This window comes from Hippoglossus hippoglossus, chromosome 17 (genome assembly GCF_009819705.1).
Source record: "Hippoglossus hippoglossus isolate fHipHip1 chromosome 17, fHipHip1.pri, whole genome shotgun sequence".
Lineage (NCBI taxonomy): Eukaryota > Metazoa > Chordata > Actinopteri > Pleuronectiformes > Pleuronectidae > Hippoglossus > Hippoglossus hippoglossus.
The window spans coordinates 20,959,598-20,979,450 of record NC_047167.1 but is presented as its reverse complement, the minus strand read 5'-3'; the positions used below and the strand labels follow the sequence as shown (position 1 = coordinate 20,979,450).

The 19,853-nt window shown below is 42.7% G+C and overlaps 2 protein-coding genes across 5 annotated transcripts; one reads left to right on the top strand and one right to left on the bottom strand.

The window, feature by feature from the left end:
• The first annotated feature begins 861 nt into the window (after positions 1 to 861).
• On the top strand, positions 862 to 2,912 carry LOC117778845 (zinc finger and SCAN domain containing protein 4C). Of its 2 annotated transcripts, XM_034614681.1 has the most exons (3): positions 862 to 1,414; positions 1,852 to 2,771; positions 2,804 to 2,912. In XM_034614681.1, the coding sequence occupies exons 1-2, from the start codon at positions 1,072 to 1,074 to the stop codon at positions 2,763 to 2,765; spliced, it is 1,257 nt and encodes a 418-aa protein (XP_034470572.1). In that variant the 5' UTR covers positions 862 to 1,071; the 3' UTR covers positions 2,766 to 2,771; positions 2,804 to 2,912. The 2 variants fall into 2 exon arrangements, with proteins under 2 accessions (XP_034470572.1, XP_034470571.1); XM_034614680.1 differs by having other exon boundaries at positions 1,852 to 2,912.
• Positions 2,913 to 4,153: 1,241 nt separating this feature from the next.
• Positions 4,154 to 19,563, bottom strand: nectin4b (nectin cell adhesion molecule 4b). Of its 3 annotated transcripts, none has more exons than XM_034614674.1 (11): positions 18,868 to 19,563; positions 14,551 to 14,751; positions 14,161 to 14,328; positions 11,086 to 11,364; positions 8,882 to 8,999; positions 6,959 to 7,110; positions 6,463 to 6,628; positions 6,239 to 6,314; positions 5,932 to 5,991; positions 5,597 to 5,797; positions 4,154 to 5,278 (listed from the first exon to the last, which is right to left on the bottom strand). In XM_034614674.1, exons 1-11 carry the CDS (start codon positions 18,905 to 18,907, stop codon positions 5,033 to 5,035), a joined length of 1,707 nt encoding a protein of 568 aa, XP_034470565.1. In that variant the 5' UTR covers positions 18,908 to 19,563; the 3' UTR covers positions 4,154 to 5,032. The 3 variants fall into 3 exon arrangements, with proteins under 3 accessions (XP_034470565.1, XP_034470563.1, XP_034470564.1); XM_034614672.1 differs by having other exon boundaries at positions 4,154 to 5,314; positions 18,868 to 19,528; XM_034614673.1 differs by having other exon boundaries at positions 4,154 to 5,314; positions 8,882 to 8,990; positions 18,868 to 19,179.
• Positions 19,564 to 19,853: the final 290 nt, after the last annotated feature.

The following is a 19,853-nucleotide window of genomic DNA, read 5'->3' as shown; positions in this document are numbered from 1 at the left end:
AATACAACAATAATATTAAGATGCTAATAAATTGCATTATAAGGACACAAAACTGACAACAATTTTCCAATGGGCTACTGAATAAACTGTTGTGTGGGTAATATTCTGATATTCATCACTCAAATGTGGTTCTGTTAGTTGTAACCACAGTCACCACTGCTGTTGTCAGAACCTCATTCCAGTCATTAAAGTGTGCTAAATTAAATCAGTTGCATACAGTTAATATTTAAAGTCAGATACAAAGTGTTTGATAAATTATCAAAGACACTTAACGACAGTGCAGCACCATAGATTAAAGAGATGTAATTCATCAGGACCTTTCCTCCCAGTGGACCCCAGCTTTTATAATGGAAATACAGCACCATCTAGTGGACAAAATGGAAAAGCACTGCTACACACACACACAACCCCTGGTTCTTTGTGTAACAGTGTCTGAAAGTTATATTTTATTAACATTCATGGGGAATAATCTTAATTTCTTTATTTACAAAGACGTTTATCTTTGAGAGGAAGAATATGACTCTCAAAAGCTGAAGCTCAAAAAATATAAGACAGTTTGTTGTTTAATTTGTGAGAAAAACTTTAAAAAAATGAAAAATATTGTTTAATAAAATAGTCAAATGTAATAATAATAATAAATATAAAGAAATCAAATATTTAAAGTCCAATCCTTCTCACTTGCTGACAGATGTGGAAGTACACGTTCAAACCTAAGCATGCGCAATGTGGATATGTGATACAAAAAAACCGACATGTGTCCATCAAGTTATTATTTTAATACTTTATCATAAAGCGAAGGTTTAATTTTGTCATTTTCTTCAATTTCGTCCTCTCGCGAACACCGTACATTCCCTGTCACGTGACCACGCCCCATTTCCTGTTGCTATTGTATTTCACTTCCATGTTTTTCTCCTTTAACATTGACGCTCATGTAAAGTGTGACAGTCGCGTCGCCTCCCACCGACTTATAAAGTTACTTTGACCGCCTCCCCCCCCACCCTCCTCTCCCTCCCCCGGGTCCGGTCCTCGTCGCCACAGCCGGCAGAGGCGTCTCAGCGCTGCGGGGGAACCATGGCCCACTGCGCGGCTTTCCAGAGCAAGTTAACCTCGGTCATGGAGCAGCTAGCTCAGGCGGCCGTGCTGGAGATCAGCCGCCTGTGGGAGGACGGCTTCGCCCTCGTCCAGGTCGAGCTGCGCCGGAGACAGAGCGAAATCGAAGCCCTGAACAAAAAGTTGATGCTGATGGAAAACGAGCGACTGGCTGTGTTGACTCAGACCACAAATATGACCTCCTCCTCCTCCTCCTCCTCTTCGTCCTCCTCCTCAGCATCCTCCTCCTCCTCCTCATCATCAACACCTTCTTCTTCTTCCAGGAGAGAGCAGCACAACAAACTGCTGCTGCCCACAGGTGAAGGTAAGGACGACTACTGAAAACTTTACTGCAACTTCCCCCGTTCAGTATTTAAAAGTAGTATTTTGTCTATTTAATTGTGTAATAAATAGTGAATGTTTATCATATATGCTTGGAACTACGTTATAGTGTGATTTATGAATGATCTAGATTTAAAAACGTGTACAGTATTTTTTATAAACTTGTTTTGAGTTACAACAACTATAATATTAGATATTCTATGTATATGAAAAATACTGTGTTGTTTTCGAAATCTTCAAATATCACTAATTAAAAGCAGAAACATTCTACAACTTGTTCTCAATTGAATCACTGATTTGAGTCTTTGGCGATTACACGTTACTCTCTGCATTATTAGTGCTTAAGTCAAAATAGTCTATATTTACAATATTTTTTCAAGGGAACTGTCTCGATGAATAAAAATGCTTTTGTTGTTTCAGGCCCTATTGCAGACTCAGTCCAGGCCTTGTGTCCGGATCCGGTTGTCAGAGAGAAGGCCGATACCTCAGCTCATCACACGCCACCACCACCTCCAGCCGCTCAGACAGAGGAGATGCAGTGTGAGCAGCACAGGCCTTACCTCTGTCAAACGGACGACATGGACGACGAGGACTTGATCGTCAAGCTGGAGGATGAGGACGATGTCCAGATTGTGGAACAGATAGTGGACTCTGATCACAGCGTTAGCGACGGAGCCAGTCACCACGAGAGGGATCCTAACCCCCAACCCGCCGAGGTCCTGGAAGAGCCAGAGAGCCAGCCGTGGACGTCTGTGACAGTGGCAGACAGCGACTCTGCCGAGGACTCGGACTGCCTCTTCGAACCGAAGCAGCTCTCGCAAAATCTGGACTCGGAAATCCTACTCATTCAAAATGCCTTGGACATCTTTGATAACTCCGCAGAGACGGCGTATTCGGACAGGTTCATGAGGGATGATGGACAAGGTGCATCGAGCAAATCGAGGGCTCCTCTGACTTTTAGCCAACCTCAGCTCAGTCAACCTCGAGAAGCAATAAATCTCCCGGAAAGAGGAGTGTCCATCAGATTCCTCTCAGAGAAACAACAACAAACGAAAAACGTGTCGACTTTTAACTCCGACAGCCGGTTGTTCCTCTTAAATGACCCAGAGTTCCATAAAACTATGGCGAGTCGCCGCATTAAGGAGAAATGGTTCATCTGCCCGTTCTGCGGCAAGAGCTTCGACCGTATCAGCCACCTGGAGATTCACCAGCGGATTCACACGGGGGAGAAACCGTACACGTGTGATATATGTGGCAAGTGTTTTTCTCAGAGGAGTAACCTCCGCACTCATCAGCGGACTCACAAAGAAACTTTATCCCAAAACGCAATTTGATTTGATGTATTTTGAGAGAAAAAAAGAGAAAAATCAAGAATGATCTTTGTGGCATTTCTGTCTAGATGAATTAACAAATTATCTTTATATTTTGATATTACTGAAAGGTAATGTAGCTGACTGATATGACTGTGCACTCACTTTAAAAAAAAAAAAGTTGTAACCTAGCTTTGTTATTTTTAAACTCAAGTGAGCAAGCAGATTTATAAAAACACGCAGGGGTCTCCAGCTGAGCATTTTGACTTCTTAAAGGTCCAGTGTGTAGGATTTCAGGGGTTCTATCTGCAGATATAAACTTTAATATTTATAAGGTTTGCCTTAATATTAAGCATCTGAAACTATTGCTGTGTTTTGGGTATCTTAGGATTGTGTATATATATACATATATAAGGAGTGGGTGTGCCGTGTTGCTCTGCCGTCTTTCTATCAATCGCTGGCTATTGAGGGGACCTTTATTTTTCTTGAAGGCCACCTTACAAGCCGGGGAAGGGAGCGTGAGACAAAGGGTGTTGAACTGGTTGCAGTCTGAATCATTAGATGCCACTAAATCCTACACACAGACCATTTTAAGGTTATAGTAAATGACACAATTTGTTATTTAATATCTGGCCGATTGAAATGAGTCACTGTGGCTCAGAATACTGTTCTCGACAACTAATTTACCTTTCGATTGAATGTATATTTAAATTTCGACTCGTCTAAAAGCAAGAAAACAACCAGAAAACATTCAAAATTGAGCCGTATGTCATGTGATCACAGCATCTGTGGGAAAAAATGATGTCGTACTGGATTTTGAGTGGCTAACGTTAGCAGCACCAGCCGCCTTCTGTCCATTTAACAGAGTTGTACTCTGTTGTCGTCTATTATTTCTGGTGCTGACTAGCAGAGGTAGCCTGGTTTAATCACGAAGTCGACTTATCGAGCATCACATACTCTGATGTCTCTGTCATTATAGTTTTCTCATTCACTTTCAATTGCCTGGTTCACTTGGGAAATACATCCGTTTGCTTTTTTAAACCACTTCATTCTACTTTAATGTCTGTACGGTAAATATGAAGCTTGAGTCGGCAGCTCTTAGTTTAGCATCAATCTACCAACACCTCTAAAGCCCACTACCCTTATTTTCACCGTACAGACACAGGTTGTACTGAAAGCGTTAATTTGCTTTCTTGCCAAGGGTTAAGAAACTACAGAGGTTTCTTAACCTTCTCGCCACTCTGAGAATCCACTTTTTTCTACTTGTATCCAGTTATTTCAGTTCTTACGGAGCCGATGAGGTTCGAGGGAAACACTACAATCTAATACAGCCGCTGCGATGCCCTTTATCCTCCAACACAAGGTGAAATAAGCTTAATTGTCCCAGGTTTTACTAAATAATCATGACTTCGTTTTTAAAATTGCATATGCTGTACTTTTATGAATAAACATTTCAACATTTACACATCAGGTTTTTGGTCTTTTCACTTTCATAGAAAAACACTGGATGGATATAAAACATGTTCATCTCCTGCAGGTTTCGTCCCCGTCTCCTCGTTTGCCAGTTTTTTTTTTTCATGTCCATGTTCTGGTCCTCGGGGGTAAAAGGCTTTTCTGGCCTTTCTCTTGTTGCAGGTAACAATATCGTAAACATACAACAGGTCTTTGTCTCTCCCTCATATTTATAATACACACATATACAAATACACACGCTAACTTGTCGTCCACAGGTGAATCCAAGCGGAAAATATCATGGTTCTGAGAACAATTAACTATTATTCGACCAAAGCTTAGGAATTGTCTTTGTCCACATTGTCCGGCCTGAATGTTTTTCATGTAAACTGACTCATAGCAAACACTGTGTAACAGGAACCACGATTCCTTGTGTTTTAAAGGAGGTGAGGTTGTTTAAATGTCATTGTGGTGAGTGAGAAGTAAAAAGCTCCACCTTCTCCTCTCTATTTCTTCAAAATAATTACAATTCTTACAAACTTCCACATTAGTTCCCGATGGTTGAACGACTGCGTGTCGATCATCATCACTATCCCCTCATTGTCTGCGATTTCTCCACTATTCCGTATCTTAAAAAGTTATTATAGCATTACAATAAATGAACAAAATCTGACAGCACCAGAGGCAAAGTATTATCAGTATTCGAGTGGTGCCTGGGGGAAAATAACCCTGTGCTGTCTGTGTGTACAAAACAAACATGTGATTACAAAGACATACGATTGTTGTCCATGCAGGAATGCAGACAGATGCTGTCTCGTCACATGGGGAGAGTCTGTGGTCTAGATAATCTGTCCTTTGGGGTGCATCAGAATGGCGTTGGAGTGTGGTCTGGGTCTGAGGACTCCTTTACTGAAGTAGAAGTGATTGGTGAGCGCCTCTGAGATCTGGTAGGAGCTGCTGCCGTCATCGTCAACCTCGCGCTCCTCCTCTACCGACTGCGTGGGAGCCCAGTCCTCCACACGTGGCGAGCCGCCCTCCCCGAGGTGGCCGAGGTCCGGCTCTCTGGGCCCTTCTTCCTGCTGGACCTGCAGGGGAATCAGGGACGAGGGAAGACCAGAGTCCTGTGAGAAAAAGCACATTAGGTTGTGATGCATTTATATATATATATATGCATCACAACGTCTATATGATGTACTATTTGTTCATTGATGAAATAAAAGCTGATAACTTGAAAGTGGACCTGAGAAATAATTTGTGATAATAAACAAACATAAAACAATGCAGACGTCTGTAGCTACAGCGTCACGGGTGTGTTAGTTTTTGTTTGTCATCCTTTGATCTGTCTCCATGACACCGTGTGACACATTACAAAACACATGTCAACACTGATCTCGCAAACATACCAGCGACATGTTGCTGCTCTTCAGGTACGACTCCACCCTCTTCCTGCGCTCCTCCTTCTCTCCGTCCATCTCCGTGTGTCTCAGGCTCTCCCTGCCGTCGTGCCAGATGACCGGACGTCCCAGCTCGTCCAGCTCCACTCCTCCCGGAGGACTCCACTTCCCGCCCAGCGTGGACTGGCTGCCTTTGTTGATGGGACGCTCCTGCAGGAGGCGAGAAGACAGTCACGACACTGACAACAACTGTCTCCAAGGACTCCTCTAAACAAAAACTATGCTCCACTACTAAAGTGTATTATTAAATGTATTATTGTTATTATTCCCTTTGAGAAACTCACCAGGGACATTTGGCTGTTCTTCATCCTGCTGTCGACTCTGAGCAGGGCGTAATCTTCAGGCTGGAATAGATCAAGAAAGTGAAAGATGGTTAGTGAACATGAACACAAAAAGATGATCAGTATGACTTTATGAACTCTGCATGCTAAGTGTTTGAAGCGGCGGCAGCCTGTAATCATCGGCCTCCACGGCAGACGTAGCTGCCGACTTGCCAGCGGCTCCACCCCGGCCACGCCTGGCCATTGGCGGGCGTGTCGACCTGGTTTGTCGACACCCTGCAGGTTATTGTTCTCTGTTAGTATTTTTTACCTGCACTCTGGGGTCAGTGCTCACGGAGTTCAGTCTCCTGAAAGAGTTTTGTCTGGAGAGGCTGTTCATTTCGTCACTGGGGGAAAAAGAGAGAACACATTTAGAGGGTTCACGGGACAGGTCATCATGTGTAAGGAGCTAAAATACAGTTTATACAATCACAGTTAAGTTCTTATCACAGTTAACACTATTAATAAAAAGCCTTTTCTCGTGTGTCCGCTCACATTTTCTCGGTGAGCTGCCTCTCAAGCTTTTTGTTTCTGTGGCGATGGTGGCGGTTGACGAGCAGGACGACAAGGATCAGGACCATGACCAGGGCGGCGGCCGAGGACCCGAGGATGATCAGGAGGAAGTTCTCGTCATTGGTGATGCCCTTACGCTGAGATGTCCCTGAAATAAAAATGAAGAAGACTAAATGTAGATGCATTTCACACACAAACACACACAAATAAAACTTTCATGCAGCAGTTGTATTCCTTATTGAGTTAACGTTTGTTCACACCCTCAATCCATCAGGGGGCAGCAAATCTGCACAAATAAAAATGAGAATATGCTCAGGATTTAGTTTTAGTTTAAATCTCAACTTGTAGTTTCGATCTTCTCATTCTCTCCTTCGAAAATATCAATAAAACAAAAACAGAAGCAGGACAAAAACCTCCTCCTCATTTTAATCCTGTGTGGTTTCAATGAATAACAAGGCTGAGGGCCTGTGGGATTCACCTGCTACTGTCACTGAATACTCTGCTTTTCCTACTCCTGCAACGCTCCTGGCCACACACTCGTAGACCCCGGTGTCATTCAAGCGGAGGGTCCGCCCGAAGACGAGTTTTCCTCCAACCACGGACACCCCATCTGGCAGAGCTCCTCCCCTCCTGTGGACAATCACAGAAACCAGAAAAGTCATCATCAATTCACAGAAACAGAAACCTGTGACTCACTGGTGACAAAGAAAAACAATAGCTGTGTTTTTAGTAACCTGCCTTCCACTTTAAGGAAATGAATATCTGATGGCATCTGCTCTTAAGCAACAGCGCCTATAACGCAACAAGTGGTTTGCACGACAGAGGAATAAGAGCTGCAGAGGATCAGGGTCACCGCACGGTGTAACCACCAATTTGCACCTGAACCAAAACCTGCTGGGCTTACAACCGGAGCCCATTGATCTGAATAGACAGGGTAAATACTAGGTTTGGGGGATTTGAGTCCCGAGTGCCACACTGTGCGGCCGAAGACATGGCAGGCCACATAATGGAGAGGCAGTTTCTGATCAGTCCCTCCGAGAGGGCTCATGTTGCCTCTGGTTTCACCGAAGCTGCAGCAGCTATTTAACTGCTGCTTTAGCCCCTTGAACAGGAGCCAGCTCACATTTCTTTTCTCTAAAACCCCACCTAGCTTCTCTAACCGGCCTTTTATACCAGAGTCACAGGTGGAGATTGCATCTGACACCGAGGAGATGGTTGAAAGTGATACAGATGGAAGTAAGCAGTACGACTTTAGCAGCCAGAAGAGATTGCAATCTGTCCGCTCTCTGACTGAACGTGTAAATTCAGCAGCAAACGAAAAAACGATTATCGAAAAGAGCTTGTAATGGTGATAATGACTGAGCTTAAGAGGAGCTGGGGGGACGTGTAGCTGTCAGTTCTCTGTCTTTACGCTACGTTAACCTTCAGTTGCCTGTAGCTGCTTTTTTGATGGACAGGTATGATGAGTAGTATCGGTCTTCTCTTCTTACTTTTGGCAAGAAAGCAAATGAAAGCATTTCTCTACATGTCAAACTCTTGCTTTCGTTTTTTGCAAAAACATCCCCTCAAGTTTAAAGGTGAATAAAATGGTTTTTTTTGCTTTAATTGATGAATATTCATTGTCTTCAAAATACTGCTGTTGGTTTATGAGGCACTGAATGATTTAGGGCCAAATACATCAGATCTACTCTTGGGACGAGTCTTTCTGTCTTTCTGGCTCCAGAGACAAAGGAAACTAAACATGGAGAGAGGCAGCGTCCAGCTTTTACTAAATCTCAGAGAACTGATGATCCTCTGCAAATCTAAGTTCCTTCAAATCAAATAATTTGATGCCGCTGCAACGTTTAATCCTGAACAATCGTGATATTTCAGCATCGTCTCCGGGCTGAAATATCCTTCACTCAGCACACAACATTCGATCATTGTGTGCACAGTCGTATCTGTAATGGCTGGTGCAGTGTCTCTAATTAAATTGCAGACCCTGTGTTTTACCAGGCATTACAGTGATATTTAAAGCATGGCACTATGATTAAGAGCTTAGCGTGCGTCTCCTGCTCTTCCTCGCGCCGCTTCGCTCCCTCCCTCGTGTGAAAACGTCTCTTTCCCTCATTGTACAACTTGGAGTTGCGCAACGCGACACCAGCTTTTATTCTGCACTGAATGCACACTTCTTTGTTGTTCTCGGGTGTCTCGCCTACGTGTATGCGCGTTGGCATAAGTGGCTTATGCATGTTTTCCCGTCACATTTCAGTGCCATGTAAAGAGCAATTTAGCAGCACAGATAGTATTACACTGGGGGGAATTAGCATGTAATTGTCACACTCTTGCTGGCGGCCAGACCGAGTTAAACCAGAGATACGGTTATGTACAGTGAGAGCATCACGCAGGCGGAGGACGGTACCGTGTCCAGGTGAAGTTCTGAGGTTTGGGGTTTCCTCCGCTGTCACACACCAGCTCAGCGTTCTCCAAACCCACGAACCAGTCTCCTGACACACTGGTGATGGTGGCATCTGGGGGGTCTGACACAGAGACACACAGAGTTTCCTTTTTAATATATTTCCCAAAAATGGTTTGTCTTATTTGTATAATGCTGCAACATAACAAAATATGAAAGTAGAAAGTGACTCAGTAGAGCACATGCAGTCCCTTAAATATGAAACCACATTTAAATTTACTAGATCTGGATTTTATATTTGGATCTGCAACAAATTGCACATGAATTATTCTCAGAGAAATCAAGGAAAATGAAATGAAAAGCTTCCCATCTCATAAACAAAGTGGAAAAAGAAATCTTGTATTCACATCTGCAAACAGGTTCTTCCTCGCATCATGTCACACTCGACCACAAGATTCCATAGAAATCAGTTGGGTAGTTTCTGCGTAATCCTTCTAACTAATAAACAAACCCAGACGCAGAGAACACAACCTCCGTGGCAGAGGGAATAGGGTGAAGGTCTCTGAGAAGCTTCCCAATGCACAGTTTGTTATTCTAGTGACATAATTACATTAATATAATGTGTGAGCTGAATGCATGTGGCAGACGGTGGCAGAGCATCTAGATCTGAATGTGACAATCTGTGGTATCACATGCTGTCGGCTGGCTTCCTCTCACACACGCCACTTTCCTTCCTGCACACAAAATGTACTGTGTTGCTATCTGATGGACTCCAGGGCGATCAGGGGAATTAAACTTGTTTCAGATATAGTATCAGCACAAGCCTCCGTATGTGGGGGGGGGGGGGGGCACCCGTGCTACCAGGTGAGCTAAGATAAAGAAAAATCGAATTTACTCTTTAACAACAACCTTTTCCAGGGATGTCAGATCACTTCAAAATAAAAGGCTTGAGATCAGGAGTCACTGGTCAGAGTAAAGTTATCAAATGTCTCCGGGAGTCGCTGAGTCGTCCGGTGTTTTGGGACAAAGAGCAGTTGTTGAGCAGAGAAGTTCAGGTGGCTTCGTGTTACTCAAACACTTTTAGTTACGGATCCAAACGGCCAATATTGTCTAATGTTTAGTCTGGTGTCTCCCATTTATCTTCACCGACAGAAGGTGAAGCTGAACAAATATCCCTCACCGGGGATCCGGAGGGGAAAATATCTCATTGGTTGACTTTACTGGGAAGAACTGCACACACAGCTCCCTGTGGCCTGATTCCATAATTAATACTTAACACTGGAAAAGTGACAACACAATGAATTCCAAAACATTGCTGGCCTTTGTATTTTTGCCATATTTCGAACTGAATGCACCCATTTATTTTCCAACACAAACATTCTTACAGCTAAGGCAGAGATGTAGATGATAACATTCAGGGTAACGATACATTTAGTGTCGGCGTTTCTCTTGATGTCGATGCCAACTCACTGACACACCTAATGATACTCAGTCATTAATGTTATTAGCTCCACGTGTACTTTGGCTGCTGTGGGAGTCGAGTGTTGCAACAGTTGCATATTAATGTGCGACTGGAAAGTAAAGTAGTAACGTCAGGGGATGAACGGAAACATTCCAATACCAGGACAGGGAGGGAACGTGAGAGATAGAAAGAATTTATCATGATAAGCAAAAAAAATATAATGATTCAGCTGAGCTATGTTTTGCAGACTGGGGAAACGGCAGCTGTAAAAGAAATGTTTGTTCTACATGTAGAGCAAAGCACTTGATGTGGCTAATTTCCCACAATGCAGTGCACAAAGGAACTAAAGGATGTTGTCGTGGTTTCAAAAGAAAAAAGTGTAAACTGCATGTGGTGGTGAGACTCTGAGCTCCAGGAAGTATTTTCTATCTATCTATCTGTCCATCTTGTTTAGTATTCTGTCATTTATTTTTTTATAAAACCTATATGGGCCTAATGAGGTTGAAATATAATATGTATCATATTGTATCTTATCTCTCAAATCAAGTATTGTATTGTATCATATCATCTTGAATTGTAAATAACTTATCTATCGTATCTATCTACCCTTCATGAAAATGCACAATCATAACTAAAACTCAACATTTCAACAAGTCACACAGAACCACCACCACCATCGTCGTCGTCATCATCATCATCATCATCATCATCATCATCATCATCATCGTCGTACACCACTCGTACTCACACTGAACCTCCAGGCGGGTTGAGATCCTGCGGGGCCCGTTCAGAGCAGGATGCCACATCAAGCAGTCCAGCTTTTTGCCGTTCATGCTGCGCAGCGGGTGCAGGGAGAAGTAGCTGGACACGGACCCGCCCTCGCTGGTGCGGTTCTGGGACTGGCCCGGCAGGTCGGTGTCCCAGGAGAGACGGGGAGGCGGGCGGCCCACCGCTCGGCAAGAGGCCACCACACGGTACGAATCCCCCTCCTTCAGGATGACAGGGTCCAGGGAGGAGATGGGTAAAACTGAGAGAAGAGGGGGAACATGGAGACTTTAGGATTTCAGGTGCATTTACTTACAACTTGATTCTTTTCAGAATCAAAATATATTTTTTGTTTCAGTGACTTGAAACTGAAACATGCAGTTTATTGGTCTTTCAGGAAAGTTGCATCTGAATATGTGCTAAATCTGTACAGAGTAAGCCTTATAATAAGGATTGTAAATTTGATTTTCACCTGTGAAGCACATTGTAAATTGTTTTGAAAATTGCTGTATCAAAATGTATTTAATTTGATAATTTAAGTACAAAATAAAATCATAATTTCATCCAAATAAACAACTTCTACATATTTATGTGGATAAAGAAAATATACAAATATGTATTTTTTTACCTTTCTTAAAATCCAAGTTTATTCTCTATGATGCAATATAATTTTTCTGTATCAATACGTATTGTGTTATATTTTCATATCTTACAGAGTTGTTCTGTATTCTAGTACAATAAAAACATTGTTTAAAAAACCTCATGCCTGACCATCTATTAGAAACGATTACCTGAACATGTTCCTGTAGCCCGGGGGAGTTCTGGCATTTAGATTTAATTGATACTTTCCGTTTCCTGCTCAAAGCTAATTTGTCTTTACCTAAAATGATCTAAATTGACCGTAATTAGATCGATTAAAACCAGGAATTCACACAATGTTTTTGAATGTTTTGGTAGTGAACAGATGTCAGATTCAAAGATTTGAAAGACCTAAAACATCCTGGATCAGATAGAAATAATCAATCACACAATGAAGAGCAGAAGAAACAGATGTGAGACATGTAGAGATTCCTTCACAATCTGTAGAAACCCAATGGAGGTGATGCATCTCGAACTCAAACATCAACATCGTTGCACAATGAGACTTGTTTTGCAAGAGGGCAAATGTCAGCTGGGATATTTTCTCATAAATACATTTCTGTTTTCTCAGTCACGAACAGGTTTGACGTGATTGAGATTCACGCCCCGATGACGCTTCTATTGTCGTAAACACTCAGCGTCTGGTTCCTTCCACTGGTGTTTGTTTGGATTATTAACGTAGGAGGGAACGAAAACTCGTAGTTAGAATTAGCAGCAGGAGCTTTAATGGATTAACAGACAAAGAAAAGGGCATCACCGAGCTTTATAAAGAGAACCCCCCCCCCCCCCCAAAAAACACATGACGTCAAGGTACCGCCCACAGGGTTTGATTGACAGCTGGTGTCTGGGATGGGCTCTCACTCATAGAAACTCAATAAACCTCAGACACAAATCCTGAGTGGAGATAACAATTCTACATATATTCTGAATTACAACATCTATTTTATATCAGGTTTTAATCTACATTTTTCTAAATCTGGTTGTTTTTTAATCTAAATGAATTTTTTAATTGCATTATATACGTGTAAAATGTGTTCTTTTTTACTTTTATGTTGCTTTTATGCACCAACCAGGAGTAGCACTACTAATTTTGTTAATTTTGTACAAAATAATGACAATAAAGGCTCTCTATTCTATTCTATTCCTAAAAAAATAAAGAAATAACAAGATAAGGTTTTAAAAGACAGTGTAAAAATAGGATCTAACAATAAACACAAATGTGAGTTTAGGTTTTAAGTGGGATTAATAGAACTAACAATTGTATTATGATTCCTAATAATAGAAATTAAAGACAGAGTTACTTTTATGAAGTTTCACTTTAAACCGGCACAACCTGATTGGATGAGCAGGTTTTAATGATGTATTGACAGTGTGTCTGTATGTTGAATGTTTACGGTTTAAAAGAGTGAAAGGAATTCAGGGGTCAGTTACTCGTCTGTTGGTGCGCGTGACGTGTGGCGTGCTGGGACACGCTCGCTCTGCCGGGAGCCGTCGCTGCGGAGGACTGGCAGCACAATGAGAAAGTCGTTAGGAACAGAAATTCATCGCTCCAGGTTTTATTTCAAGGAGAACAAACATTCCCACGACTGTGATGGTGAACGAGGAGATTCCTCAGTGACAAAGAACAGTTTGGTTCAAGTACATTGTGTTTATCCTTGAAGTCTAAGTTCCTTGTAAATTCATTTCTTTCCTTGTAAATTCAATGTAAAGCCCAGTTCTTTATTAATCTTTATTTGCCGTTTTAAGACGCACATTTGCTTTTATTCTGAATTTTTTATTTATGAACTTGTATTTATTTAAAGGGGACATAGCATGCAAATTCCACTTTGTTAGTGCTTCTACACGTTAATGTGGGTATCTGGCTCATGTCTACCAACCCCAAAACTCTGGAAAAAAAACACTAAGTCAGAAACGTCATGCTTGAGTGACTCGATTGAGCTTCCTGGGTTTTGTGTCGTAACAAGGCACTGGAAGTCTCCCTACAAGGCAAACTTGGGATATTGAGCTATGTAGTTGTACTTTTAGAGTAAAAACATCCTGAGCACTTTGCCTGAGTCACCAACAAGCGTGAAACCACTTGGTTTGAGCACCGGATCAGTTGAGATCAGGTTTTATAGATTTGGAGCCTGCAGACTATCTTTGTATTTTGAACTTGGTATTAAGCAGTTTGCTTAAATGTAAAAGATGCAACGTAAAGTAAGTGTATTATATTGAAACCTCAGATATGCTGTGAGTGAGAGCGATTGTGGGCACGTTGCTGAATTCCTCTGGTTGGCAACTTCTCCTTCGTCTTGTATGAAGGTGATTATGGTTTAAATATCATTACAGCAGCTCTGATGGGATTAGAAAAGGTGTGGGAAAGAGAAGAGAAGAGAGGGAGAGGAGGAACAGGAGGAAGAGGAGGAAGAGTCTTTCTTACTCCAGACGGTGACGGTGATGTGCCTCTCAAAGTTTCCGTTAGGGAAGGTGGAGATGTGGCAGATGTAGCTGCCCTCGTCCGACTCCTCTGTGCTGGGGATGAGCAGAGCCGAGTCTTCTGTGGGGCTGCTGCTCTCGAACTTCACCCGACCAGAGTAACGCCCGAACTCTGAGAACAGAACACAGAGCGATCAGGGCTTAAATTAACAGCATATGTTCTATCTGTCATCTAAAGCACTTATTCTTTAAAGGTCATGGGGGGGCGGGGGGCTGGAGCTGAATATCGTGCACATATCACATCTCAGTCCCGACAGATGCTTCAATGAAGAACACTAACACAGAACACTAATGGAACGTTCCTCCACAGGAACCCAGACTCTGCAGGTTCTACCTGTGTGGCCCTCAGAGAAGTGGGCCGTGATGATCTGGTCCTTGCTGCCGTCCGCGAGCTCCTTGTACCAGGTGACCTGCACCACCTTCTCCCCCTCCTCCGCCTGGTAGCGGCAGGGAAGCCTGGTCTGACTCTCTGCCAGCGAGCGCAGGGAGGTGTCGGGCTGAGGAGGCTCCACAAAGTCCCCGTGCACCTTCACCACTGAGGAGGGTCGCAGAAGAAGAGAGATTTATGGTTAGAATTAATTATGATGATTCAATTCCAGTGTAAACACCAAGCACTTGCTGATTATGAATTCAGGATTCATCCTCTGGGGACCACGAATGTCTTAATTAATAATTGAGATATTGCAATCTGAACCAAACGGTGGACACGATAAAACAAACCAAAAACACTAAACGTTTACATGTTTAAGCTTCTTAAATATGAAGATTTGCTGCTTTTCTCCATTTGTATCACTGTTAATTACCTCGACCTTGTGTTTTCACCCCTGTTCATTTGTTTGATTGTTGGTTTGTTTGACTGTTTGTCAGCAGGATTCTGCAAAAACTACTTCACAGATTTCCACGAAAACTTGGTGGAAAGATGGGACGTAGGCCAAGAAAGAAAGAAATATCATTTTGGTGCGAATCAGGACAAAGGGACAGATCCAGAGATTTTCTAACATTTTCATGGATTTCTCATAAAAACATTGATGAATCTTGATGAAAACAATCAGACATATTTAGAGATCTGATATCTACGAGTGCGTCCATCCAACGCCCATGAAACTCTCCCTATTGACGATGGCAGGAGGGCTTGGCGAGAGGTGCGGTTTACCCCGTACAAGGTTTACGTATAGACAGACAAACACATTGAAACTCAGTCGCCTCTGCACCAAACCCTGAGTGTGTGTTGACACTGAGACACAGAGAAAACACGAACGCTCCTCAGAGAACAGACAGGGGGGGGGGGGGGGGGGGGGTTGAAGGTTGGACGCTGATCTTCCTGCTGCGACGCGACGGAGTTCAGAACCTGAACAATAGGTTCTTAACATTTCTGCTCTTTAAAAGCAGAAATGTTTTCCTGTTTGCTGCAGGAGCTGGTAAAGACCCAGTGAAATGATTTAATGTTAACACTGTGGATATTTACTATTAAAGTCATATTTCCTTAATCCCTTGTTTGATTCTGTTGACAACTGTTCATTTATGATTTATTTAGTTTTTTATAACATGAGGATATTTCTAGTTTGGATGAATCTTGGAATGATCCATTTTCTATGTTCAACAGTATTTTATGGATCTTGAATAATATAGTCTTTTTTTTTTATCTTATCTTATCTTATTTCAACAATTGTCAGTGTTGTTATTGTCCGTCATACTTTAAATGTATCATTGTTTATTTAACAAATACATTTTTAGATATAGATACAAATAGATAGATAGATAGATAGATAGATTCCTCTTTTTGTAACAGTGATGCCAGACAGCAGACGGTCCTGTCTGCTTTCTGTTTTGTTTCCTGTTTATCACATTGTATAAAAACCTTCCTTTTTAACTTCTCGTGGCTGCACTCTGAGCCATGTTGCTGGCTGTGTAACCCTCTGCAGAGCTAATAATTAAAACTCTAAGGCAATCCGGTCGGAGAAACTCATTATTTCAATCAGATAGATAGATAGATAGATAGATAGAAAGAATATTAAAACTAGAATGACCTCTGCTAAGGCCGAGCAATCATACTAATGATTGTCTTGTTTTTATAGTAAAAAGAAAAAAGCACTTGATCTGATAACCTAAATTATCAATTTTTTTTTATAAAACAGAGTTAAAGAAAGAGATTTGTTTTTAAAGATGCTGTGATCTGGCCTTTAATCCACATCCACACCGTTCCCAGGACTCACCCCTCAACAAAGATTGGTGATAAGTGGATGAGTAGTTTTTTGCGTAATCCTGCTGACGAATAATAAAACTAACAGACACGAGACAATAGGTTGTTACAGCTCCAGTAAAATAAAGGCATCAAACGTGTCGACCGGTGTCAGTGAGGTGTTTCACCATCAGATCGATGCGTCAGTGTCGACTAATGGCCGAGACCGACCGAGCTTTATCTCACCCGGTTGTGAGTCCACATGAAACCGTGGGACTCAAAGGAGCGAGTGTGAGAGAGCGATACATCCACATCGCAAACAGGAAGAGCCAAACATTCGCCCTTTGATTTCTGAGGTGAACACTTTTTGTTTGGTTACTGATTCATGGGCTTTAATGAATGATTAGACCGACGGAGCCGATACGGGACACAAACTCCCACAGATAAAATAAAGCGAGGAGCCAATCAACTAAACGTGGGGGACAGGGAGCGAGGATGGGAAACAAGGACGAGGTTGGATTTGAACAGTGTTGGTGAGAGAGAATCGTTGGAATCACTCATTCAGGTGACACGAAGGAAAGAGGCCGAAAAACAGGGGAAGGAAAAAGAAAGGAGGAAGGAGGTGGGAGCGTCAAGTGAGATAAACATTGAAAGAAAGAGTTAAACACACACCGACACAGACACACACACACACCCACCCACAATCAGACAAACACGAGTTCACACGAATGTCACAAGCTGCCATTCCGGCTTTTCCTGTTCACTCAGGACGGCAGTAACTCAATCACACCGGAGGAGGCTGCAGGTGAAAATGGTCATTAAAAGAGAGACTTTTAATTGACACAGAGTTCCAGTTCCTTTGTGTGATCGATGACCTTTTGACGAATTCAACTAAAGCAGCAGAGCCTCAAGAAGAAGTCCACCTGAATTAGTCACGGCTACAGGAAGTGACACATTGGGCAAGAAGTTCTGATTGGAGCAGTAAGAATGTGGCCGAGCTACATTCTCTCACGCTGCCTCTGTCTCCACATGTGCAGGGACGAACCGAACAAAGAATGAGGACAACTCAAGATGACACCTCGAAATCTAAATCCACAGGCATCGATCTGCTGCTACACCTTTCTCATGTGTCCCCCCCAATTCAGCCACAGGAGCGTTTTGAGGTCCAGATATCTGGTGATCAGGTCTGGCTCGGTGACTGAGATCCAGACCAAAGTGCTGGATGTGGTTAGAGCCAAGTTCTTCTGCACCAAACTGGGAAAAAACATTTATTTATGGACTTTTGGGGTTGATTCATATAGTTGAAATAAGAAAGGGTCTGTGCCGCAAAAGTTGGAAGCACACAACTGTCTAACACAATGGTTCTGAAGCTGATTTTTCTTATGTAGGTTTTAAATGATCAAATAATTCACAAGACAAAATAAAATCTTGATCTTGTTAATCATCTGGTCTCAAGGCTCCAATTCCCTGGTGTTGTTCGACTCACAATACGTTAGTGTATAGAATGTTTGGCCAAAAGTATCCGGACACCTCCTTCCATTGTGCTTTTCGGCGAGGGCCGGAAATCAGAGGCTTCATGAAACCAGCCTGAGACAAATGGCACACTGGTGTCCAAATACTTTTGGCCACATGTATTATTAATCTACAGGGGGAAATACTATTAGAGTTGTTTCATTCATAAAATGTTACAGTATATAACGTATGGCCAAAAGTATGTGGACACCTCTATCTATTGTGACATTTGCCTTGGGCTTGAATTACGAGGCCTGAACCAAACCAAACCGTGGACAAACGGCACAGTAGAGGTGTCCAGATACTTTTGTCCACAGTGATAATCAATGCTTTACAGTAAAAGGTGTATGGACAAAAGTATGTGGACACCTCTTTCTATTGTGAGGTTTGGCTGTGATTGGAAATCAGAGGCCTGAACCAAACCATGAAGACCAGGCCTGAACAAATAGAAAGAGGCGTCCAGATACTTTTGAGCACATGTCATATATATATATATATATATATTGTAAAGTATAAATGAAACAACATTCATACATTTTCCTGTAGATACATAATCAATGTGGTCATTTACATACGAGAACAACACAGCACCAAGCAAACAAACCTACTTTTGGCCTTATAGTGTACCTACAGCAAACAATATTACACACACACACACACACACACACACACACACACACACACACACACACACACCTATAGAAACATTACTTTAACACTTTAAATGCCTAAAAACTACCTTAAAGTGACAATAGCTTCACTCCAGGTGCCCATGGTCACATTTGAGTGTATTAATAGTAATATAAGAGGAAATGTAAGTTTCCATTTAGTGCCATAATTTCAACAATTCATTTATAAATGTATTTACTTGTAGATTCTGGCCACTTCCAGCAGAGTAAGTTGAATTTGGTGTAAAACTGTGTCCTTGTTAATTGTAAATCAACGAAGCAGAAGACTCACCGAGCAGAAGGAGCAGAGTGAGACTCTTCACACACTGCATCTCTGCTCCTGGAATCAAAAATCTGCTCTGTAATCCAAAAAAAACTCCTTCTGTTAATCCTGTGCTGGTTGATCAGCTCCCATGATCGATATCTGGGTTCGGATCAGGCCGGAGACTGGTGCAGGGATCAGGCCGGAGACTGGGATCAGGCCGGAGACTGGTGCAGGGATCAGGCCGGAGACTGGTGCAGGGATCAGGCCGGAGACTGGTGCAGGGACCAGGCCGGAGACTGGTGCAGGGACCAGGCCGGAGACTGGTGCAGGGATCAGGCCGGAGACTGGGATCAGGCCGGAGACTGGTGCAGGGATCAGGCCGGAGACTGGGATCAGGCCGGAGACTGGTGCAGGGATCAGGCCGGAGACTGGTGCAGGGACCAGGCAGGAAGGACCGGAGTTCACCTCGGTGTGTGATGCTCACTAGGGAAAACAAAGTTTGGTGCAGGAAGCTGCAGAAGTTGCGAAGTGTCTGAACTTCATGCTTCCGCAGCAGCAGCAGGAGAAACAGCTGAGCGGGCAAAGTAAATAAAGAAACAAAGTCAAATAAACAGTTTGAATTGTGTAAGAAAACAGAAAGTGTCACAGCAGCCGAGAGCAAACAGAGTCTGTCAGTGACGCACAGAGAAGAAGAAGCTGCAGGTTGGACTCTGTACACCTGTCTGCACAGGCCCCGCCCACACGCACTGCAGGACACGCCCACGTGGGTTGCTGCGTTCAGGTGAGGCGGAATAAAGTCGGACACTTTACATTTCTGAGCCCCATTCTGAGTGAAATGACTCGGTGCTGTGTTGTTTATATTTTATTAAATTAGGTACAAACATTATTTTTGTATCCTTTGGCTCAGTAATGATGAACCAGTTCTTTACTTAATGGTCAAACACCATTCAAAGTTTTTTTCAGTATTATCACACAGGCTCATGGAGATAAAATATCCATCTAATATATATAAA

Bases quoted from the DNA above. Each gene is read 5' to 3' on its own strand.
- LOC117778845 (XM_034614681.1), top strand. From the start codon at position 1,072: ATGGCCCACTGCGCGGCTTTCCAGAGCAAGTTAACCTCGGTCATGGAG. The intron at 1,415-1,851 runs GTAAGGACGACT...TTGTTGTTTCAG, and splicing joins GCTGCTGCCCACAGGTGAAG to GCCCTATTGCAGACTCAGTC.
- nectin4b (XM_034614672.1), bottom strand. From the start codon at position 18,907: ATGCAGTGTGTGAAGAGTCTCACTCTGCTCCTTCTGCTCG. The intron at 6,629-6,958 runs GTGAATCCCACA...TTTTTATTTCAG, and splicing joins GTATTCAGTGACAGTAGCAG to GGACATCTCAGCGTAAGGGC. The intron at 5,315-5,596 runs GTATGTTTGCGA...TTTTTCTCACAG, and splicing joins AGAGCAGCAACATGTCGCTG to GACTCTGGTCTTCCCTCGTC.